This window comes from Canis aureus, chromosome 10 (assembly GCF_053574225.1).
Source record: "Canis aureus isolate CA01 chromosome 10, VMU_Caureus_v.1.0, whole genome shotgun sequence".
Lineage (NCBI taxonomy): Eukaryota > Metazoa > Chordata > Mammalia > Carnivora > Canidae > Canis > Canis aureus.
In genome coordinates, this window is record NC_135620.1 from 24874552 (window position 1) to 24894929 (window position 20378).

At 44.0% G+C, this 20378-nt stretch overlaps 1 protein-coding gene and 1 long non-coding RNA gene across 7 annotated transcripts in view; one reads left to right on the forward strand and one right to left on the reverse strand.

Annotated features, from left to right (window-relative positions):
- MACROH2A1 (macroH2A.1 histone) overlaps positions 1-20378 on the reverse strand; it is a 78350-nt gene that overhangs the window by 32536 nt on the left and 25436 nt on the right. For all 6 annotated transcript variants that reach the window (XM_077911738.1, XM_077911737.1, XM_077911741.1 and 3 more), the window contains exons 3-4: positions 14743-14849; positions 14137-14334 (exon numbers count right to left, since the gene is read on the reverse strand). In XM_077911738.1, coding sequence (XP_077767864.1) covers positions 14137-14334; positions 14743-14849 — 305 coding nt within the window. The remainder of the gene's footprint in view (positions 1-14136; positions 14335-14742; positions 14850-20378) is intronic.
- LOC144322130 (uncharacterized) lies at positions 17073-20252 on the forward strand. Its single transcript, XR_013387695.1, has 2 exons — positions 17073-17303; positions 19637-20252. It is a non-coding gene; the product is annotated as an uncharacterized LOC144322130 (long non-coding RNA).

A 20378-nucleotide genomic window follows, 5' to 3' on the forward strand; every position in this document is an offset into this window, starting at 1 on the left:
GGAACAGAGCAATCTTAAGATTTATATGAAATTGGGATCCCTGGGTGGCGCAGCGGTTTGGCGCCTGCCTTTGGCCCAGGGCGCGATCCTGGAGACCTGGGATTGAATCCCACGTCGGGCTCCCGGTGCACGGAGCCTGCTTCTCCCTCTGCCTATGTCTCTGCCTCTCTCTCTCTCTCTCTGTGTGTGACTATCATAAATAAATAAAGAAAAAAATATTTAGAAAAAAAAAAAAAAAGATTTATATGAAATCACAAAGACTCTGAAAGCCAAAGCAATCTTGACAAAGAATAAAACAAAAGGTATCATCATGCTCCCTGATTTCAAATTATATTACAAAGATATAATAATCAAAACAATATGTTACCAATATGAAAACAGATACATACACCAATGGAACAGAATAGAGAACCCAGAAATAAACTCATATGTATTCATGACAAAAGAGCTAAGAGTATACAATGAAGAAAGAACAGTCTCTTCAATTAAACTGTATTGGGAAAATGAGACAGCCACGTGCAAAAGAATGAAACTGTACCAACATTTTACATCATACACAAAAATTAACTCAAAATGGATTAAATACTTAATTAAGAAACTCGTAGGAAACAGATGGTAAGCTCCTTGATATTGGTCTTGGTGATGATTTTTTTGGATATGGTATCCCAAGCAAAAGCAGTGAAAGCAAAACAGTGGGACTACACCAAACTGAAAAGATTCTGCAAAGCAACCATCAAAATAAAAAGTAAACCTTTAGAGAAATTTACAAATCATATACAGACAGTCCCTGACATCCAATGGTTTGACTTTGAATTTTTCAGCTTTACAATGGTACAAAAGCAATACACATTCAATAGAAACTATACTTTGAATTTAAATTTTGATTTTTTCCTAGGATAGCAACATGCAGTACTATACGCTCTAGTGATGCTAGGCAACAAGAGCTAGCCACAGGGCCCAGTCAGCCACACAATCATGAGGGTAAATGACTAATACACTTACAAAATCATTCTGTACCCACAGAACTATTATATTTTCACTTTCAGTATAGTATTCAATAAATTACATGACATATCTCACACTTTCTTATAAAACAGGCTTTGTGTGAGATGATTTTGTCCAACTGTAAGTGAATCTAAGTGTTCTGAGTACATTTACATAGGCGAGGCTAAGCTATGATGTTTGGTAGGTTAGGTGTATTAAATGCATTTTCAACTTAACATTATTTTCAACTTACAATGGGTTTACAAGACACAACTCCATCAGAAGTCAAGGAAGATCTGTATCTGATAAGGGCTTAATATCCAAAATATATGAAGAACTCCTACTACTCAATAGCAAAAGGAAATAAATGTTTAAAAAGTGGTCAGAGATCTAAATGTGAGACCTCAAACCATAAAAGTCCTAGAAGAGAACACAGGCAGTAACTTCTTTGACATCAGTCATAGTAACTTCTTTCTAGATATGTATCCTGAGGCAAGGGAGATAAAATCAAATATAAACTATTGGGACTACACCAAAAAAGTCTCTGCACAGGGAAGGAAACAGTCCACAAAACTAAAATGCAACCTACAGAATGGGAGAAGATATTTGCAAATGGCATAGCTGATAAAGAGTTTCCCAAATATATAAAGAACTTAACCAAACTTAACATCCAAAAAACAAATAATCTAATTTAAAAATTGGCAGAAGACACGAATATTTTTCTAAAGAAGACATACAGATCGTAACAGACACATGAAAAGATGCTTATCTTTACTGATCATCAAAGAAATGCAAATCAAAACTACAATGAGTTATCACTTCACAACAGTCAAAACTCTCTTGAAATCAACAACACCTTTCTTGAAATCAACAACACAAGAAACAACAGGCGTTGGCAAGGATAGGGACGCAGGGGAACCCTCTTGTACTGCTGGTGGGAATGCAAACTGGTGCAACCACTCTGGAAAACAGTATGGAGGTTCCTCAGAAAGTTAAAAATGGAACTACTCTATGATCCAGCAATGGCACTGCTAGGTATTTACCCAAAGAATACAAAAATACTAATTCAAAGGAATACATGCATCCCAATGTTTATAGCAGCATTATCTACAATAGCTAAATTATGGAAATAGCCCCAGTATCCACTGACTGACGAAATGATAAAGAAGATGTATATGTACACAATGGAATATTACTTGACCATAAAAAAAGAATGAAATCTTGCCATTTGCAATGACTTGGATGGGGCTAGGAAAATTATGTTTAGTGAAATAAATCAGAGAAAGAAAAAGAACATGATTTCACACATACGTGGAATTTAAAAAATAAATGAGCAAATGGAACAAAAGAGAGGGAGGTAAACCAAGAAACAGTCTCTTAACTCTACAGAACTGACCGTTACCAGAGGGGAGGTCGCTGGGGGGGGATGGGTGAAATTGGTGATAGAGATTAAGGAGGGCACTTTTTTTTTTTTTTTTTTTAAATTTATTTATGATAGTCACACAGAGAGAGAGAGAGAGGCAGAGACATAGGCAGAGGGAGAAGCAGGCTCCATGCACCGGGAGCCCGACATGGGATTCGATCCCGGGTCTCCAGGATCGTGCCCTGGGCCAAAGGCAGGCGCTAAACCGCTGCGCCACCCAGGGTTCCCTAAGGAGGGCACTTGTGATGAGCACTGGGTGTTGTATCAAAGTGTTAGGTCACTACAGTGCACACCTGAAAGGAATATTATACTGCATGTTAACTAACTGGAATTTAAATAAAAACTTAAAGTGGTCAGAATCTGAGTAGACATTTTTTCCAAAGACGACATACAGATGGCAAACAAATACCTGAAAAGGTGCTCCACATCACAAATCATCAGGTAAATGCAAATCCAAACCCCAGTAAGATATCACCTCACACCTATTACGCTGCTATCAAAATGACATGGAGACATGGAGAAGGGGAATTCCCTGTGCACTGTTGGTGGAAATGTAAATTGGTGCAGCCACCATGGAAAACAGCACAGAAGTTCCCCAGAAAATTAAAAATAGAACTACCATATGATGCAGCAATTTTTACTTCTGAAGAAGACAAAAACACTACCTCAAAAGATATGTGCACCCCCATGTTGACTACAGCATTATTTATGTATTTATAGCCCAGTAATGAAAAGAACCTAAGTATCCATCAATGGAAACATGGATAAAGAATATGTGAAAATTTGATAAAGGTGTTTACCTATTATATACACTAACATGTTTTATATTCTAATATATATGTCCTTACATATTTAATGTCATATTATTTTTATTATATGTCTTATAATACATATCTTCTAAATCATTTTATATATACATCTACACACACACACACACACACATATAGAACACAATGCTATTAAGCCATAAAAAGACAGATGTGACCTTGAGGGCATTATACTAAGTGAAATAAACCACAGAGAAAGACAAATAACTGTATGTTCTCACTTATAGGTAGAATTACCGAAAGAAAAAAAACAAAACAAAAAAAACCCAAGTTCCTAGATACAGAGAACAGACTGATGGTTGACACAGGCAGTGGGGTATGTGTATGTGTGTGTAACTGGTGAAGCAGGTCAAAAGGTACAAAGTTGGGCACCCCGGGTGGCTTAGCGGTTCAGCGCTGCCTTCAGCCCAGGGTGTGATCCTGGAGACCTGGGATCCAGTCCCACATGGGGCTCCCTGTATGGAGCCTGGTTCTCCCTCTGCCTGTGTCTCTGCCTCTCTCTGTCTCTCATGAATAAACAAATTTTTTTAAAAAGGTACAAAGTTGCAGTTATAAAAGAAAGAAGTCATGGGGAGGTAATATACAGAATGGTGACTATAGTTAGTAAAACTGTATTGCATATTTGAAAGCTATTAATAAAGTAGACCTAAAAGTTCTCATCCTAAGAAAACTAGCTTGGTGATTATGTATGCTGGTAGAGGTTACCTGGACATACTATGGTGATCATTCACAATATGTACACAAATATCAAATCGTCATGTTGTACACCTGAAATTACTGTCATATTAAATGCCAATTACATCTCAATAAAAAAAGAATCCATATCCATAATATAAAAGGAAGTAAGTCATTTAAAATCGATAGCTAATCCTAATTTTTAAAACAGCACAAAACACTAGCACAAAAGGAATTATCCAAAGGGCCAAAATTGGGATCCCTGGGTGGCACAGCAGTTTGGCGCCTGCCTTTGGCCCAGGGCGCGATCCTGGAGACCCGGGATCGAATCCCACATCGGGCTCCTGGTACATGGAGCCTGCTTCTCCCTCTGCCTGTGTCTCTGCCTCTCTCTCTCTCACTGTGTGCCTATCATAAAAAAAAATAAAAAAAATAAAAAAATAAAAATAAATAAATAAATAAATAAATAAATAAATAAATAAATAAATAAAAAACAAACAAACAAAGGGCCAAAATTTGTTTGAGCATATGTTAAAGCTAACTGGTCATCAAGACTATGCACCACCCACCAGGATGGCTAACATTTATCTCTCAAATTAGCCTGCCTTGGCAAGCCTGCCTCGGCAAGCCTGCCTCATTTGCTGCATTGGGACTCCATACTTTTATACCACTTGGGAAAACTATTTGGCACTCTCTACTAAAGCTGAACATATGAATACCCTATGATATCACAATTCTTAAAGGTATTCTCCCAAGACAACATAACATGTGTGCACCAAAAGGCATGTACTTTGTAGCAGGAATCTTGGTAGGAGCCTCAAATTGGAAACAACTTAAATATCTCCAGAGCAGAATGTATCATCCCTTGGTGGTAAATTCCAATCCTGAAATGCACAGACTCAGTGCTAACTGCTACATACAATAACCCAAATGAATCCAACACAATCTTGACAAAAATCGAGAAAAAAAATAAATTCTCCAATGAAGTTAAATGTACTACGAAGATAAAGAAAGGTCCCTTAACTTGCTCAAATTCCATCTAAGGCCCTGTACCTCATTTTTGACTTACCATTGTGTATTTGTGGGGGACTTGGATGTCAGTGGTCAAAAGACACCAGCTTTCACCTAGAGTTCCAGTCTAAGATGGTGATGTGAGCAGACCCTGAACTCACCTCCACCACAGACACACTAAATCTACTCCAACTGATATAGCAATTCCTTCTGAAGAGCTGAGGGCTGACTGAACAGCTTCTACATAACAAAAGATAAAGAGACCACATAGAGAAAAACAGCAAAAGAGATGGAAGCATGATAACGAAGGCAACCCCCACCATTGCTGCAATGAACTGCAGTAGGGAGGAATAGTAATGAAGCACTGGAAGCAGATCTATCTACTCTGGGGCACTGAAAAAAACAGCCTTTGCTTAAGAGAGAGGCTACTACGTAAAAGATCCAGCCCTAGAACTCCCAAATGGCAGAGGAGCTGCTAGAATTCTCTCCAGGTCAGGAAGACTGGTTAATGCCATGGTTTACATTCCCCCTACATGTTGGGAGCATGGGTGGATGGGGAGCAGGGTCCTGGTGTCCTAGATCCAATATCCTTAATAAACACAGATTTTAAAAAATCCTTAACAAAATATTAGGCAACTGCATTCAAGAATACATTAAAAAGATCATTCACCATGATCGAGTGGGATTTATTCTGGGGATGTAGGGATGGTTCAATATTTGCTAATGACTCAATGTGATGCACCACATCAACACAATGAAGGATAAAAATCACATGATCATCAATAGATGCACCCCCCAAAAGCATGAGAATATTCAACATCCATTCATGATGAAAACTCTATCAATAAAGTGGGTTTAGAGGAAATATACTTCAATGTAATAAAGGCCATGTGTGAAAAACAGCTAACATCATATTCTATGGGGAAAAACTGATAGCTTTTCCCCTATCAGGAACAACACGAGGATGTCCACTCTCACCACTTGTATTCAAAGTAATGGAAGTCCTAGCTGCAGCCATCAAAAAAGAAAAAAATATATATAAGGGATCCAAATTGTTAAGGAAGATATTAAACTGTCATTGTTTGCAGATGATATGATACTATACAGGAAAACCCTAAAGATTCCATCAAAAACCCCCTAGAATTAACAAATTCAGTAAAGTTGCAGGATACAAAATTAATACACAGAAATTGGTTGTGTTTCTATACAGTAATGATGAACTAGCAAAAAGAGAAATTAAGACAATCCCATTTATAATTGCACAAAAAAAGAATAAAACACCTAGAAATACATTTAACCAAGGAGGAGAAAGACCTGTACTCTGAACAGTCTAAGACAATGATGAAAGAAATGAAAAGATATTACATGCACACAGATTGGAATATTGTTAAAATATCCATTCCACCAAAAGCAATGTACAGATTCAACATAAACTCTTCCGAAATACCCATAGCACTTTTCATAGAACTAGAACAAGAAAACTAAAACTCATATAGAATCATAAAAGACCCCAAATAGCCGAAGCAACCTTGAGAAAGAAGAACAAAGCTAGAGGTATCACAGTCCCAGGTTTCAAGATATACTACAAAAGCTGTAGTCATCAAAACAGTATGGTACTGGCACAAAAAGAGACACACAGATCAATGAAGAGAATAGATAACCCAGAAATGAGCCCATGCTTATATGGTTCAACAAGAAAGGCAAAAATACATAATGGGGAAAAGACAGTCTCTTCAGTAAATGATGCTGGGAAACGGGCAGCTATAAGCAAATGAATGAAACTAGACCGCTTCCTTATACCCTCCACAAAAATAAACTCAAAATGCATTGAAGACCTAAATGTGAGACATGAAACCATAAAACCAGAAGAAAACATGGCAGTAATTTCTCCGATATTGACCTTAGCAACATTCTTCTAGATATATCTCCCTAAGCAAGGGAAACAAAAACAAAAACAAACTACTGGGACTACATCAAACTAAAAAACTTCTGCACAGCTAAGGAAACCATCAAGAAAATAAAAAGGCAACTTACTGAATAGGAAAAGATTTGCCATGATATATCCAATATGGGGTTAATATCTAAAGTATATAAAGAACTTCTACAACTCAATATCAAAATAAAAAGCAATTAAAAATGGGCAGAGAACATGAGTAGACAGTTTTCCAAGGATGACATATTTGGCCAACAGACATGTGAAAAGATGCAAAACATCACCGATCATCAGGGAAATGCCAATCAAAACCACAATGAAAAAAAAAAAAAACACAATGAGTTATCACCTCACACCTACCAAAATGGCTAATATCAAAAGGACAAGAAAAAACAAGTGTTGGCGAGGATGTGAAGAAAAAGAACCCCTGTGCACCGTTGGTGGGAATATATATTGGTGTAGCCACTGTGGAAAACTATATGGAGGTTCCTCAAAAAAAAATAAGAAATACAGTTACTATATGATCCAGTAATTCCATCACTTGTTATTTACCCAAAGAAACAGAAAACACTATTTTGGAAAGATATATGCACTCCTATGTTTATTGCAATATTATTTACAATACCCAAGATAGAAAAGCAACTCAAATGTCCATCAACAGGTGAATGCACAAAGAAGTGGTATATACATATATCATACACATACACACACAATAGAATATTACTCTGTCTTATCTTGCTATTTGAACAAGGGTGGACCTAGAGAATGTTATGCTACATAAATCAGAGAAAGGTAAGTAACATAGGATATTACTTACATATGCAATCTAAAAATCAAAAGAGATGAATAAAAAAAAAGAAAGACGAATAAAACAAAAAGCGGAAACAGAATCATAAATACAGAGAAGTAATGGCTGCCAGGGGAGAAGTGGGTAGGGTGATGGGCAAATGGGTGATAAAGGGCGTAGGAGGTACAAGCTTCTAGTTACAGAATAAGTCACAAGGATAGAAGGTGTAGCATAGAGAATTAAGTCAATGAAATTATAATAATGTTACAGGGTGACAGATGGTAGCTACACTCGCAGTGAGCACAGTAAAACATACAGAGAAGACAGATCACTACACTATATGCCCGAAACTAATTTAACATTGTAGTTCAACTATATTTTTTTTCTTAAATATTACCCAAAAAGGTACAAACTTCTAGTTATGAGGTAAAGAAGTACAGGGGGTGTAATGCACAGCATGACAACTATAGTTAATCGTGCTGCATGGTGTTTTTGAAAGTTATTAAGACAGTAAATCCTAAGAGTTGTCATCACAAAAACGAACACTTTTGCTTTTTTTGAATCTACAGGAGACAGCGGCTATCATTTAAACTTATGTGGTGAGCATTTCACAATATACATAAGTCAAGTCCTTACATGTATGAGGTGCTGTATGTCAAGCATATCTTCATAAAACTGGAAAACAGTGCTATAGAGGACAAGTGGTGGAAATTTTAAGCAGAATATATACATCATGAATGTGCAAATATATTCAGCTAGAGTCCAGAGTGTGGTATTGAAAAAAAAATATTTAAGTAGTTGCCCCACTTGCCCTACAATGGATGTCAGCCCTCCACCTACAGAACAGAGGGGCTTCTCCCAAGGGAACCAAGTGGTCCATGGTCACAGGACACACGGGTGACATGAAGTTTGGGCTCTGAAATTCTGCATCTGATATCTGGTTCTACTAGTGATGTAACCTAGAGCAAATTGCTTAACTTTCCTCTGCCTTTGATTCCTCATGGGAAAAATGAGTCTAAGGTGGGAGAACTGATAAACCAGTGGCCTTGAGAGAAAGCTGCCAAACCCTGTCTGTGTAGGACGGGCCGTTCCATCCCAGTTCTCTGTAGTCTGGCTACTTGGCAGATAGCCCATGTCTCTTCCGTGCCAGATTCCCAGCCCACGACAGGATGACAGGGTAGTTAGGTGCACTCAGGTGCCTCATGAGATGTCACTGCATTCAAATCATAGTAACTGTAAGGGATTACTTCCCTTCCCAGCCTTTTCAGATGAAAATGCCATTTTCTTTTATGAAATGGTGATAGTTGGTGGTAGATGTTTTTTTTCCCAGGAGGAGGAGAAAAAGGAGGAGGGGAAAAAGCTAGCAAGCAATACTCTTTGTCAACCTCCAACATAATTGACGTTGGAGAATTTAATATTGTTCTACAAATCCAAACATCTCATGTATGGGACCTGCACGCTGCACTGTTTTCACTGTTTTCAACAGTGCAAACCTATTCAGTCAGAGTCAGGGTGAGACCTATTTAAGAACACGTAGGGTTGAGTGTCCAAAGAGCCTTATGTGAAATCATCAACCCAAGATTACCTATGCCCGGTCTCTTTCGCCCTCATGTCTGATCGGCTAGAAAGCTCATTAAAAAAATAATAATAATAAAAAATTAAAAAATTAAAAATTAAAAATAAATAAAAATAAAATAAAAAAAGAAAGCTCATTAAAAGGTCAGCAATATTTTGCAAGGATGGCAGCTTCTCACAAGAACCAGTCTCTTTCTTTGGCATCCCCTACCCAGACACGGATCACTCGATTTCCAGTTTAAATATTTCTCAGAAAACAAAAAGGTGCTCTATCAAATTCATCATGGCCTTTCTGCCAAGCAGTGAGGACCAGGCGTACCTTCATGGTCCAGGGGGTGATTTCCACATGAGGGGTATAGTTTAGTTGGGGGTGGTAGTCCGGTTTATCTTTGAAAAGTCCCAGGTGAGGTTGAATCACTACAATGTACAGTTGAGACTAATAGGATGCTGCATGGTAACTAACTCGAATTAAAATAAAAACTAAAAAGAAATAAGAAAAACCCTAGGTGAGAGATTTTTTAATCCAGAATTTTGGCAAAAACAATCTTCTTGGAGATCCCCTAAAGGTTATCCTATGGTTCTCAGTAAACATTCTAACAAGCAGTCTTAGACTGCTTTCAGCATAAACAGCTTCCTTTGAATCTTTAGTATTTTCTGCATTTGAAAACCGTTATCATAAAGAAGCACTCCTAGGCTTGAAGTGCCAGAAGTGTGCAAGTGTGCAACTGCCAGAAGTGTGCAAGTCTTGGAAACATGGAGAACCAGCCCTGCCGAGCTCCCTCTGGGAGGGGACAGGCATGCTTGCTGGTCCTCTGCCACAAGTGCTCTCCCGCCCGTCATTTGAACATCTAGACACCTTATGTCTCGCGTCTCTGCTCCAACGTCACCTTACCAGAGAGGCCTGACCTGACTGTCTCTGTAAAGCAACAACCCCTCTGCTGTCACTCGGTTGTACTCCTGTCACAGTGCCCACTGCCCCCTACACCTCTTATATAACGACTCTGCTGCCCTCACCAGACCAACGCTTAGTGAGTCCCCCCAGAGGCCAAGGGCCTTTGTTCACTGCTAGACCCTCAGCAGCAGGAATGAGAATGAGCACGTGCACATCCAATGACTACTGACCAAAGGAATGCATCTTCTTGCAACAACTTTGGTGTTAAATGTTAAAAGGAGGAGGCAGCGTTTCAAATTTCTGAACAGAGTAAGATGCTGTGTGTGTAAGCAACAGCCATCAGAAGTGTCTGCCTCAGCAACCGCACATCAGGGACTCTGTCCTACAGATGCGTGAGCATGGACACCCACATACCATCAGGGCCACTGTGGCACTGCTGGGCAGAATGCTCAGAACAACTGCAAGTTCACTCACAGAGAACAGGTTAGAGGGGTTTTGCCTACAGTCTAGGTCACTAGAACCACACCACGAAATATTCCAGAGCCAGCTCTATGTTCAGAGTGGTGGAAGAACAAGGGAGTAAGAGCAGCAGCAAACGTGTGCACCAGGCATTGTGAAAAGGATCTGACACCGTGCTCTCCTGAGCCTTCCAACCACCCCGTCGTGTTCCAGCTCCATTTCACAGGTGAGGAAACAGAGATACCAGAGAAATTCAGTCACTTCCTAAAGTCACACAGCCAGGAAATGGCAGAATTAGAACACAAAACCAAGTGAGCTGGCCCCCTTAACCACTGTGCCACCCTGCCAAAACAGTGGATAACAGCATTTTTATAAATATTTAAAGACAGGTATGGGGGGGGGGGGCGCCTGGGTAGCTCAGTCAGTTAAGCGTCTGACTCTCAATTTCTTTTTTTTTTTTTTTTTGTTATTTATGATAGTCACAGAGAGAGAGAGAGAGAGAGAGAGGCAGAGACATAGGCAGAGGGAGAAGCAGGCTCCCTGCACCGGGAGCCCGATGTGGGATTCGATCCCGGGTCTCCAGGATCCCGCCCTGGGCCAAAGGCAGGCGACAAACCACTGCACCACCCAGGGATCCCCTGACTCAATTTCAACTCAGGTTGTGATCTCAGCATCGTGGAATCAAGCCCTGCATCAGGCTCCACCTTCGGCATGGTGTCTGCTTCAGAGTCTCTCTCCTTCTCCTTCTGCCCCTCCCCACTCATGCTCGCACATAGTTTGTCTCTCAAATAAATAAAATCTTTAAAAATAAAGACAGGGATGACAAGGAGAGCTTTACAGGTCTCCATGCTTTTATATGCATAGACTCTCTGCAAGGTACATAAACTCTCATTACAGAGACTGCTCTGGGGAGGCTTGGGGGGGCTGTGGGGACAGTGAGATCTTACAGCATCCTTCCTTGCACTATCCCCACTCTCACACATATTACCTAATAAGAAACAATGGTGTAAATATTCAGTCATTGAAATATAAGGCTGGAATGGACCTCATCATTTTATGGGAGGGCGGTAAACTGAGGCATAGACTTTCCCAAGGCCACCCAAGTAGGAAGGAGGAGCCCTAAGGCACCATCCGGGCTCTGGACTCCCAGCCCCAGTGGGTTCTGCTGCCTCCTCTAACTGGTTCCATGATAGCTGACTCAGCTGTCACAACTGGAGATTTTCAAAACCTCCCAATTATATAGAATTGGGGGGAAAATTATGATTTGGAATTCAAGTGTTGACACTTGAAAAATACCAACTCCCTTTTACTCCAAGTGCTTTAGCATGTTCCTAAGGCTTTTTCTGCGTGTCTCTGGAAAGGTTATTTTCAGAACATTCCACTTAAACCTGGAGATGCAGGTTCTCTGCTGTTTCTGGGAGCTGACACCACAATTTACATTAAACAAATGTTTTGAAAATTAGCTGTTCACGGTTCCAATTTCAGCTTCCCCCAGGGTTTAATGTTAGCCAAATACTGGTACAGTAAGCAGACAATGTGTTTTATTGTGTGGAAGAAAAACAGACCACCATAACAGACTTCCTGCTTTTGTAATCAAGGGGAAAGCTGAGTGTTTGAGTGATTATTGGCATATGGTTATTAGAAACAGTAAGTTCCAAATATAGCTACCAGGAGCTAAAGACACATACACACACACACACACACACACAACCCTTCATTTTAAGTCCAAAAAGAAAGAAACAGAGTTCCTAGTGTTTAGTAAAGTGGGAAGGCCAGAAAGATGTCAGGCAAAAAAGTACCAGGAGGACATAAGGGGTGACACAAGCAGGGTTCAGCCCAGGGTTGCCCGAGGCACACAGCTTGAGGGGCTGCTCAGATGTCAATAAGCAAGGAGTCTACATAAACAAGGGCCATACTCGGGCCACAGCTCAAGGATGGCTAAGCCAAAGCCCAAGGGCCCTGCCCTGGGGGCAGCCAGTTCCCTAGGACCCATGATCTAGACATGAGGGACTTGACATTTTGCTCTTCTAACATTTAGGAAGGCTTGCACAGGCCTCTTCCCCTGCTCCTCCCCACAAACGCAAATCTTGAAAGGGGAGGAAGACACAGTTCAATCTGCTAATTTCACAGTTGGCAGGAATGAGTAAGGCAGCATTCTGCGAACTCGTGTAGAACTTGTGAGCAAGGTGGAGTACAAGTGCCTGGAAAGAACATGTAGGAGATTCTTCAGTAACGGGTTTCTCTCTCAGAGACCTGGGAGGGAATCTCAGCCAGGTGGCGGCCTGGTGGTGGCCAGGGTGGTGGTCTGTTGGCAAGACCAATCCAGATTTTGTTGTATTCAGGGCAGCATTTGTCTGCACCCAGACGGTGCAGCTTCTTCCACCTCAACTACCAAAAGTAGGCAAATTGTATAGGTGTGGAGTCAGAGGCCAGGGGACTGGGTCAGAGGAGGGGACGTGCTGGGAGCGCGGGCAGCAGCGTGGCTGAGGGGCAGTGCTCCTGCAGCCTCGCCTTGGGAAGAGGTCTTCACCATCCCATGTAGTCAAAGGCTTTGGGTTCTGGTGGGAAGAATATGCTGACACTGCATCTGACCCACAAGGCTTTTTCCAGAAGCTACTACTGAGAGTCTCAAAGAATAGGCAGGTCCCTGCCAGGTGAAACTTTCTCCTAGGTCTGGCCAGAGACCACAAGGATCACACCTAAGGAGGTGCCCCAGGGCAAGGCAAAGAAGGACAGCTGAAGATTCTATTTTATTAATGATGACCTTTCACTGCACTGTCCCTAATTTGTTGGCCCTTGAGGCTGTGACAATAGCTCACAGGCAGGGTCCAGTGAGGAAGGAACACAGAGCATGTGTTCCAGTTGCTTCGGAGCCTCCCACCGATGCTCAGACAAGTGAACACAACCACCCACAGGCCCAGACCTCCTGAGAATGAGCAGCTGCACCTCCATTGTGAGGATCAGGGCAGGGGATTAGCCGGCCTGCCCCACTCAAGAAGACATCAGATCATACTAATGACAAGGCTTCACTCGACCACAAAACAATCAGCACCTAGAACCTCATCTCCGTCCAAGCTCGGTCTGGTAAGAGCATCTGAATAACACATCTGTTTTCTCCCTTAACAAGGCAACTATTCTAAAGAGCAAACTGTCTGAACCATCCTTCCTCGAAGATGCTCAGAGGAGGACATGTGGGCATGGCAACACACTGATAGTTCTGAGGGTGTCAGGGGCAGCTGGCAGCCAGCACCTTTAGGCAGGACCCAATGGCAGCCACCCCTAGCACAGGAAAGCTCCTGCACACACAGATCCCTTCCCCGAGGTGTGAGCATCTCCCTGGCAGGCCAGGAATGGGGTCCTTCCAGCCTGGGTCTCCCAACCTCCCCACCACCAACCCCATGCCTGCAAGAATGCAGGTTTTTTGCTCAGATTCTGGCCACTTGAACAAGCAGCTCCCACATGTTCCTCCTCAGTCCTTGGATAAGCCCTCAGCATGGGGGGAGCCACTCAGGACCTCACCTATGCACATCTGCCCTGCCCCAACCCCCATACCCCTACCAAATCACATACCTTGGATTTCCGGGCCCCTTTCTTGCCTCCTGCTTTCTTAGACACGGGCTTCTTCTGGGATGGAGACTTGGCCTTTTTGGCCGGGGGTGGCGTGATGATGGCTTCCAACTTCCCTTTGGATCCTCGTTTCTTTGCTAGCAACTCCGGGTGGATGTTTGGTAACACTCCCCCACTGGCTATGGTGACTCCTTTTAGCAGCTTGCAGGAAAATCAAAGTAGCAGATGGTTAGCCTGTCCACCCTGCTTCTGACCTAGAAGAAGTCTGCCCTGCCCATTCATTCTTGCTTAGTTGTTAGAGCTCCTTCCTCCATGGCACCTCCAAGGATGCTGACGGGACCCAGGCTAAATTTACAGAAAGCAAGTCCTCAGAGTCCCTCACTGCAGTGGGACTCCACTGTCTTCCCTCCAGGGAGAGCCAAATGCCTCATTTCATTTTCTCCTGTCCCCAAATAAAGCCTCGAGGAAAAACTGGCATGGGTGTCAGAGATGTCCAAAATGCAGCGTGCACCTCTGACAGCCAGCCAAACATCAACCTCCCTGTGCCCCTTGGGTAGTAGGACTGTGGACCCAAGTTTTTGGGGCAGGAGGCAAAGGAGAGCCCCATACCTGATTGAGCTCTTCGTCATTGGCCACAGCCAGCAGGATGTGCCGGGGCGTGACCCGTCCCTTCTTGTTGTCTCTTGCTGCATTGCCAGCCAGTTCCAGAATCTCCGCTGTGGGGAGCAGAGGGAAAGAGCAGCCGGTAATGTTAGTGTCAGAGGATCTCAGGCATCCTCCCAATCTCCCTGTTCATGGTGCTGGGAATGGGCACGGGCAGCAGCCTCAGGAAGCAGCTACCTCAAGGCATGAAGCTGCAGGCGCTCTGCCCTGCCAACTTCAAGCCAAGTTGCAGAGGTGCTGAGTGGGATCAGGAGGCCCCCAGTCCATCCCCTTTGTTTTGGAGACAAAAAGCCAGAGACTCAGAGAGAAGGGACCACCATCTAAAGGTCCCTCAGTAGGAAGTGGTGGAGCAGACTCGTGAACCTGTTTCCCAGAATGGGTTGCCTGTAATCGGCCCTCCACACAGCCCTGTGCAGAGCCATCAGTGTGGCCCTGGGAGCGAGCGGGGCATCGTGAGCAGCGGGTCATGCCTGTGCTGTGGGCCGGCAGGGGTGGGGCCCATCTCTGTTGACAAGAGCAACACGGAGCACCTACACATTCAGACTCAAAACTAGAAGGATATGAAGGGACACCACCATGTCAACATCCTAAAAACATAAACCAGAAGAGGTAGGATGTAGAACAGGTTAATGACACAAAACAATAAAACACAACATACCAAGCCTATTAATGCTTGATGGAATACTGATTACCAAAAATAAAGTTATAAGTTTTTCTGGAGAAAACAGATCTAGTCATAGATTGGGTATTGGGTCCTAAAGGATTATTAATTTTCTTGGGTGTGACCGTAGTGTCACTATCCTGCAGAGAACACTGTTCACAAGAGATACATGCCCAAGTACTTAGGGGTAAAGGATCTTGACATCTGAAGTTTACTCTCAAATAATTCTGACAAATTCCATGGAGTAAAGCCAATGTGGTGATATGCTAAGTGCTATTAAATCTAGGTATGCAGGGGTACCTGCGTAGCTCAGTGGTTGAGTGTCTGACTTCTGCTCAGGTCGTGATACCCAGATCCTCGGATCGAGTCCTGCATCGGGCTCCCTACGGGGAGCCGCCTTCTCCTTCTGCCTCTGTCTCTTTCCTCTCTCTCACGAATAAATAAAATCTTAAAAAAAAAAAAAATCTAGGTGTGTGGTATTTTAGCATTCTGTATGTTGGATACTGTAAAACAGTTTAAAAACTAGACAGCTAGGAGCCCGGCCCACAGGTGGTGCTAGGGTTCGTTTACCCATCCTTCAGGGCAGGCCCTCACTGGACAAGACAATGGCTCTTCCACAGCACCAAAGATGGGGCAAAATAGTAGGTATCCTTTGGCAAGAGTTTTTTTCTCCCCAGCAACATAGTTCTATTGATAAATAACATCACTTCCTCATTTTCTTAACCCAGATGGACCCAAAAATACATCTTATAGCCCCCCTCCCCATGCCTGCAATTCTGCCCATGTCACGGTCTTGCCTATGACCACTCCCATGGGCCCAGCTCAAGTGTGACCTCCCCCTGAACTAAGGAATTTCTAGTATTCTGGGTTATGTTGTCAATATTAGAGGTCTCCAGCAAAGTCCAAACTCAGAATCACTATAAAATAAGCAGAGAAAAGATCATAGCTACCTGAAAATCCTGTATTTAGAATTTACAATATTACATCGTATACATGATGGAGTTCTAGCTGCTGAATCCAACGCAGTAACTATGGCATAGGACGCTGAAGAATGAATGGGTGGCTGCTCATGCAAACTCTCCTATTGACAGTGGTGGAAAACCAGTCACACCTGGGGCAGGTTTCTACGATGAATCAGAGGCAGGAATTCATTTACTCAATAATCACATCATTGATGATGCGCTACCACTGGGGCACTCTGAGATCTGTGCCACCTTGATGCTCCCAGGCCAGAGACCCTGACCTTGAATTTCCCATTTGAGAATGGCTAGAGTGAGGCCCCATGAGGACAGGATGAGAGCCAGCCCATTTCCCACCCTTAACAGTTAGTCCCAAGGGGACTGCTCCCCATGCAGCCTGAGTGCAGCCGGAGGGACAGAAAGCCCACCTACCAATTTCACTGAAGCTTCCCTGTAAGTGACAATGGCAAGGTGTTCCAATGCCCAGCAGAGATGGACCTATCTCAGCCAAGCAGAAAAGGGTGTTTGGGATGCTGGAGTGACCCTAGGGTCCAGGTGCCACGATACAGAAATGGGCCCAGCTTGGGCTACTCCATCCTTCATTCATGGAGGAGGCACCATACTGCGACACTACTGTCCTGCCCATGGCTGGTGAGCAGACTCTAGGAGTAAAGGCAGAGAAGAAAGAGCTAGCTGTGGGCTCTCCTTGGGCTCCGTGCTGGGTCCCAAGTGGCAACAAGGCAGAGAGGAGCAACTGGTCCCACAGAGTTGTAGCCTACCTAGCATTCTTCCTGGCCTCCACCATCCCCTCACTGTCCCTGGTTTTCTGAGACTACAGGGAAACAAGGAGCCAACAGTATCTGCAGAGCTGGAACATACAGAGGAAGGTGGGTGGATTACAGCCTTTTCCCCATTATGTGCTAAGTAAGCTTCACCTGGCCTTCATTAGACCCACAGTAGTGCCCTCAGCCCCCTCTCTGGCAAGATCGTGTGAAATAACAGCTTCTCAGGGACGCAGACACAGTGTTACTTGAAGGGCTCATGCCCAGAGAGGGTACAGTGGCCACTGTGGGGAAGGTCTGTGGTCTTACTTCAGGCACTGCTCATTTAGCTTGTCCTGTGTGCACCAAAGCCAATGTGGTGGTGATAAGGATGCAAAAACCGAGGGGGAGGGGGAGAGGTGGGTCACCACAACTAAGTGGCCTTGGGCCACTAATTTGGGTGGGAGGCAGGCAGCACGTAATACAAGGGTGGCCTGGCCTGGAAGGAACACCCATGGCTCAGAAATCTGGAGCTCAATCCTCCAGGAATTCCCCTCACTTCCATGGGCTTTCCTTCCCCACCCCACTCTTATTCTGTGGCTGAAATTTCAATGGCCTGTGTTTCTCCACTTGGGAAAACTCAAGGACTGTGCTCACCTACTGCTGACTCAGCCCCAAGCCACCGGGGAGTGATACTAAAGATAGGTGTCTCAAGGGATGAGGAGAACTGCAGCTCCTTGCAAAGAGAGGGCAGGGGTCTCATTCCTCTGCCTTCACCAAGGAGCAGGAATATCTACCACTCCTTTCTTGCTGCAAACCTGAGCTCGCCTTCAATCTGCGATCTGCGAGTGCCAAGATGACTGGCCCTCCCACGCTCTACTGCCACAGGGAAGGCCTTTGGCTCAGCCTGGGAGGAGAGAGAGGAGGTGTGTCAAGTGAGGATAATACAGAGGGGCACAGATTCACACTCCAGTTAGTTGAGCAAGAGCTTTATCTTCTGTTTACTCCTGCATGTTTTCCAGAGGGTAGTTACCATAGCAACTCCTTTGTCAAGGGACACACACACACACACACACAGCACCTTGGAGGCACACCTTTTATGAGAAGCACGTTCCATGCCCATCTGCCCAGTCCGCTGCTGCTGGCAGAGAGCTGGTGCAGTATAAGCAGCCAAGGAAAAAGACAAAGGCCGCATCTGACAGCTAACAAAGGTGGGAACCTAGAGCATGAATGAGCTCAGGCCTCGCCAGGTCTTCATCAATGCCCACCCTCTGGTCCTCAGGCCAGTTTCAGCATCAGCCATCACAAGGGCCTTGCCTGGGTAGGAGAGGGCTGCCTGCTGCAGGGGGGGAGAGGGTGCTTGCTGTGAGGGATTGTGGCAAGGCATGTGCCACCAAAGGAGAGTCTCTCGTTCACTTTCCTTCCTAGTAACTGACCATCACCTTTGCAAATGAGCACTGCCCCTACCCAGTGAGTAGGGCCCACAAGTAGAGGGCAGCCTCCTGGGGCAGCCAGAGCCAGCTTCAGCTCCACCTCAACTTGCATGAAACCCATGCCTTCCTGCAAGGGAGGATTTCCTGCACCTGATTCATTTTGTGTCTTGTGCATCTCTAAATTTGCCTACCTGGATTAAAGGAAAAGGATTCTGGGAAAGAGAATCAGGGAAAGCACCACATCTACAGACCCAGGTCCTTTTCATGGTTTCCAGAGCTCAATGCTTGGATCCCCCATTGGAGGGAGTTTTCAGGAGCCACAGCCATCGTGGCTATAACTGAAACAAATTGAATCTACAAGAAACCACAGAAGGAAAGCGGGCAAGAACACTTAGGAAGAGAAGAAACAGACCCTGAACCGGGTTCTCCACCTGCTTAAGCCACATCTTTCTGGCCAGCGAATGACCAGCAATGGGCAGGTTTGGGGCCAGTTCTGGAGAAGACTTTAAGTGTGGTCAGGTTCCCAATGATAAACGTTGCATGAGGACAAGTTGAATGAGGAGCAACACTGGCCAGCTTATGAGTTTTTTTAAAGATCTGTTCGTTTTAAGATCAAACTTGCAAAACACCCAAATATCTCTGGTTCCCACTCCTAGCCAGGGCCAGTCTGGCAAGTTGTGAGCCACCAGAGCCATCATTTGTAGTGCCAGGACCAGCAATGTGACCTTAGTCTCTTCTCAGAGCAGCAAGTGCTGGGGAGGCCCCCTGGGCCCACCATTGCCCAGCCCCACTGAGCATGACTGCTTTAAGGCCACTTGACACAATTCCCACAGCCGTGAATAATGGCATTATTTGGCAGCCTTTTCAGCTACGACCAGCTGTCTGAACATGAATACCTTTGACAGGTCTACTTTCCAAGTTCATCCAGAGACCAAAGGCTTAGAGTCTTCCCCCTACCCCACCCCCCAAACATCTTGAACTAAACTGTATCTGCTGTATTGAAGCATTCTGTCTCTCTTCCTTTAGGGAGATGAAGTCATGGCTTACAGAATTAGACCCCTAACAGCTAACAGGTGATGTGTGGAGGCTGCGCCAAACTCTAAACACAAACCTTGCAAAAGCAAGAGTCAGGGGCTCTACAGAGCTTTTTGAAGCATCTCTGCTAACAAAAGAAATATTGAAAACAACCACCAGAAATCAAAGGAAAGCAAATGTTCACGTAATCCCGAGGAGAAAACAGATATTTGCTACAAAGCCAACAACATGACGAGCAATCTGTTTATTGTATTTCTTTCAATTCATCGGGCTTCCATCAGCAGTTCACTGAGTTCAGAACTGTTTTACACCATTCTGGAAAGCCTTAACCCAATCAACCCCAATCGGGGAGTGATTGCTATGAGTTTCCTGCATCCTGACTGCACCACACTTTCCTCCAATTCTCCCGGGGGTCCAGAATCCACCGGCCTGCATCTCACCTTTTCAGGAGATGAGTGGCAGAGTCTGAAGCCTGCTGAGCTGTCAACCCAAGGCTCCTGGGACCTCATTCATGGGCCACAGAAAAGCTCTCCAGTCTGCCTGTCCTGGGGCCTCAAAGGAACCAGGAATTCCACAGAGAAAATAAAACCTACAGCAGTAACAGAAAGTAGCATTTGTGTGTGTGTGTGTACAGGATACAAAGTATTTTGTAACAATCAGCCATTCTGTGGCTTCTCTGCAGATGTTCGGAGTCCAACACACACTTGTCCCTTGCTGTTAAGCCCACGTTATA